Source organism: Gekko japonicus, unplaced genomic scaffold (assembly GCF_001447785.1).
Source record: "Gekko japonicus isolate JY-2015 unplaced genomic scaffold, Gekko_japonicus_V1.1 scaffold78, whole genome shotgun sequence".
Lineage (NCBI taxonomy): Eukaryota > Metazoa > Chordata > Lepidosauria > Squamata > Gekkonidae > Gekko > Gekko japonicus.
In genome coordinates, this window is record NW_015165236.1 from 1,217,544 (window position 1) to 1,221,376 (window position 3,833).

Below are 3,833 nucleotides of genomic sequence, written 5' to 3' on the forward strand. Positions count from 1 at the left end.
AGTCGCTCACAAAGAGTAGCGAGTTCGAGGGGAGCCTGTGATCCAGAGAGGGGACCACGTCTCCACGTGCCACACCCAGAGCGGCTGGAAGGAGCTCAGGATGGGGGTGGGAGCGCGAGGACTCTTGTTCATGGTCCTGATCCTGGCCGGGGTCTGTCTCCAGGGCACCCGGCTGCAGCAGGCCAGGCCTGGGGAGGCACGGAAGCCCTTCTTCGAAAGATTTCGGAGGCTCGAAGAGCAGGTGAGCCTCTCTCGCCCCCCCCCCAGGAGAGTTCCTCTGAGTGGTGGGAGTCAACAGAGGGTGTTCTGGCTAGGACGTGGCTGGTGGTGGACAGTTCAGCTGGGGGGGGGGAGGGTCGGATTGCTGGAACGGACTTTCCGAATCTGTTCAAACAACTTTCTGGTGCCGATATTGAAAATTCAGACTTTTTGGAGAGATGCATCTTGAAAAAGTTTTCAAAGGAAACTTAGATCTTGCCATCTCAAAGCTACACGGACTGAAACCACGAAGAAAAAAAGATTCAGGTGGGTCTGAAGCAGGAGAACCAAGTTTGAGTCCAGAGGCCCCTTTCAGACCCACAAAGCTTTACTCCGTGTGCCAGCTTTCGTGTGCATAAAACTTTGTTGGTCTCGAAGTTGCCACTGGACGCAAATTTTCTTCTCATGAAGGAAAAAAATTCCCAGTTCCATTCCCGATGCTAAAAAGGCATTTAAAAACCCAAAACATGGAATCATAATTATTTTGGTTTTGGTTTCAACTCTTTTCCTTCCCACCCTTTTAATTCCTGCCAACGTATTGTCTGTCCGCCCTCCCACAGGTGTTATTTTGGTTGGTCTTCTGCCCACGTTCTCAGACTTTGCCTTGATGATTTCTTCAGAGAGCGGCTCTCTTCCCTTTCACAATTGTAGCGGACCCAAGAGGCCCTCGTTCCGCTCAGCCGGCTAAATTCCATTTCGTGTTTGGCTGATGATTCGGTGCTCCAGATGCAAATCTAAGTCAGGTGGTCATTCTGGAGCCATGGTCAACCCGAGATCGCCAAAACCTGATCTGGCTGAGCGGAATCAACAGAACTGTGGCTCTGAATTCCCGAGATCTCCAAAACCTGATCTGGCTGAGCGGAATCAACAGAACTGTGGCTCTGAATTCCTCCGTATTGACCCAGCCTGCCTGGAGGGTGCAGTTTCCCCAGAGGCCACTGGGTGTCCCCCCTCCTTCGGTTATTTATGCAGTATGCATGGCACTGTACAGATAGACAGGTCCTTGCCCTGAGGAGCTTGCAATCAACCTTGAGAAAAGGGAGATTTACAGGGCAGTCCTGTTGGGAAGAAGAAGGAGGAGGAGGAGGAGATTGGATTTATACCCCATGGTCCTTCACTACCCAAAGGGAGTCTCAGAGCGGCTTACAGTCTCCTTTCCCCTCCCCCTCCCCTCAACAGACACGCTGGGGGGTAGGTGGGGCTGGGAGAGCTCTTTCGAGAACTGCCCTTGAGAGAACAGCTCTGAGAGAACTTGTGACTGACCCAAGGTCACACAGCTCGCTGCACGTGGAGGAGTGGGGACTCAAACCCGGTTCTCCCAGATTAGAGGCTGCCACTCCTAACACTACGCCAAACTGGATTCGAGTCCAGTAGCCCCTTAGAGACCCACAACATTTTTGCGGTATGAGCTTTCGAGATTCAACGCTCCCTTCCTCAGAGGGAGAGAACAGCCAAGACAACAAAGAACAGGGACGGAGGAAGAAGTGGGGATAAACAGGGGGAGATTCTCTGGAGTCTTCTGTGCACTTGCAAGATGCTAAATAACAAGGACAGAATGAGAGCAGGTGGCAGAGAACCCCTCGGGAGCTGGGGGCCTCTCCCCTGAGTGCCTTTCAGGAGTCTGAGGATCACAAGGCCAAACCAAAACACCCCGGGGGAGGAACAGGGACAGAGACAGGAACGTCAGCTTTTTTGTCTCTCTGTGCTTGGGGGTGGGGGTGGGATGGTTGGCTTTGAAGGCCCTGAAAACTGGGAAAGGGGAAACTTATTGGGCAGCTCCAGGTCCCGGTAAAGACGGGAGATTCAGAGGATATCAAGTAACCTGGGTCATCCGCCCAAAAAAACTCCCACCCACAACAAGCGAGGATAAATAAAGCCGTGCAATATTTTGAGAGAGCATCATGGTCTTTAGCGGGGACAGCGTGAGCAAGAGGCTGCGTTGCAGGAGTCCCAGAGATGTCCTCTGTGTTCCTGACAGCCAGACGGCAGTCCGGGATAATGTGAACATGTGTTGCTCTGCTGAAGGAGGCCTGTGTGGGCGGTGAGGGACCCTGACCCTCAGTTGGCTATCCCCCTTAAAAGCAGGGGGATCGGCAACTAGCGGAACGCATCTGTGTGCCTCTGCAGTCCAATCACCATCCCCCAAGTGAACTTTTCTGTGGGGAGGCCAGCCCTCTTAGACACCGGGCCCTTCTGTTCCACTCTAAAAGCCCGTGGGAGCCTTTCGTGATATGGAAGCCACCTCTCCAATGATCTTCCTTCGGAAGGTATTAGCACAACTGTTTCCAGATGACATGCATCGTATATATTTAAACTGGGACCAATGAGGATGGCGGCATGGGACCAATCTCATCAAATCTCGGAAGCTAAGCAGGGTCAGTACTTGGAAGAGAGACCACCAACGAAGGCTCTGCAGAGGAAGGCAAGGGCAAACTACCTCCTGCTGGGGTCTCCATAAGTCTCTTATCAGATCTCAGAAGTTAAGCAGGGTTGGTACTTGGAAGGGAGACCACCAAGGAAGGCTCTGCAGAGAAAGGTGATGGCCAACCACCTCTGCTTTTCAGTTGCCTTGAAAGCCCCTTGCTGGGATCACCATAACCCTAAGCTAAGCAGGATTGGTACTTGGAGGGGATGTTGTACGCACAGTTTATGAAACACTTTATACTCTGCCACTGACTAACAGGTTTGACTTGGTGGGTGCACGTAGCCCTTCCATGGTGCATATGTTAAGTGCCATTTATGCTTCTAGCATCATGAATGTATTCAGGTATGAACCTTGGTTCATTTGTGACTGTTGTTTGGATGCATGCTGGGAAGGTAAAATGCTGAAAGAATAAAAGGTTAACTTGCTATTTTTGCTGAGACTTATGGCCTTGGCCCACCAGCTATAACTGTGCATGTCTCTGGCTAAACGAAGAACAATGGCACCTTGTAAACCATATCAGCTATATAGATACTTTTAGAATTTTACAGTCTAAGAGAAAGAAACACGTATTGTTCAGCTAAAAGAAAAAAACTTTACTTGGGAAAGCCCAGCCTAAAAGGTTTTCCGCCAATTAGAGGCCTGTTAGGTCAGAGTGCTGATGTTTGATGGAACCTACCATCTTGTCCAATTTGTGTGCGTCATCCCGAGTATAAGATCCTATGTCACCCTTTGTAACACTCGAAGAGTCTGTTGGGTATTCAGGGGTTCCAAAGCCTTGAGTTTGGTGTAGTGGTGAAGTGCGCAGACTCTAATCTGGGAGAACCGGGTTCGATTCCCCACTCCTCCACTTGCACCTGGCTGGATGACCTTGGGCAAGCCCTAGTTCTGATAAGAGCTGTTCTTGAAAAAGAGCCGTTTCTCTCAAGAGCTCTCTCAGCCCCACCTACCTCACAGGGTGTCTGTTGTGGGGAGGGGAAGGGAAAGGAGTTTGTAAGCCGCTCTGAGACACCTTTGGGTAGTGAAGGGCCATGGGGTATAAATCCAATCTCTTCTTCTTCTTCTTCTTCTTCTTCTTCTTCTTCTTCTTCTTCTTCTTCTTCTTCTTCTTCTTCTTCTTCTTCTTCTTCTTCTTCTTCTTCTTCTTCTTCTT

At 50.5% G+C, this 3,833-nt stretch overlaps 1 protein-coding gene across 2 annotated transcripts in view; it reads left to right on the forward strand.

The window, feature by feature from the left end:
• PTX4 (pentraxin 4) overlaps positions 1 to 3,833 on the forward strand; it is a 12,576-nt gene continuing 8,743 nt past the window's right edge. Inside the window, exon 1 of one of the 2 annotated variants that reach the window (XM_015409931.1) lies at positions 1 to 241. In XM_015409931.1, coding sequence (XP_015265417.1) covers positions 101 to 241 — 141 coding nt within the window. In that variant the 5' untranslated portion in view covers positions 1 to 100. Of the gene's footprint in view, positions 242 to 2,491; positions 2,526 to 3,833 lie in introns of those variants that run through there. The other variant, XM_015409933.1, reaches the window with a different exon arrangement.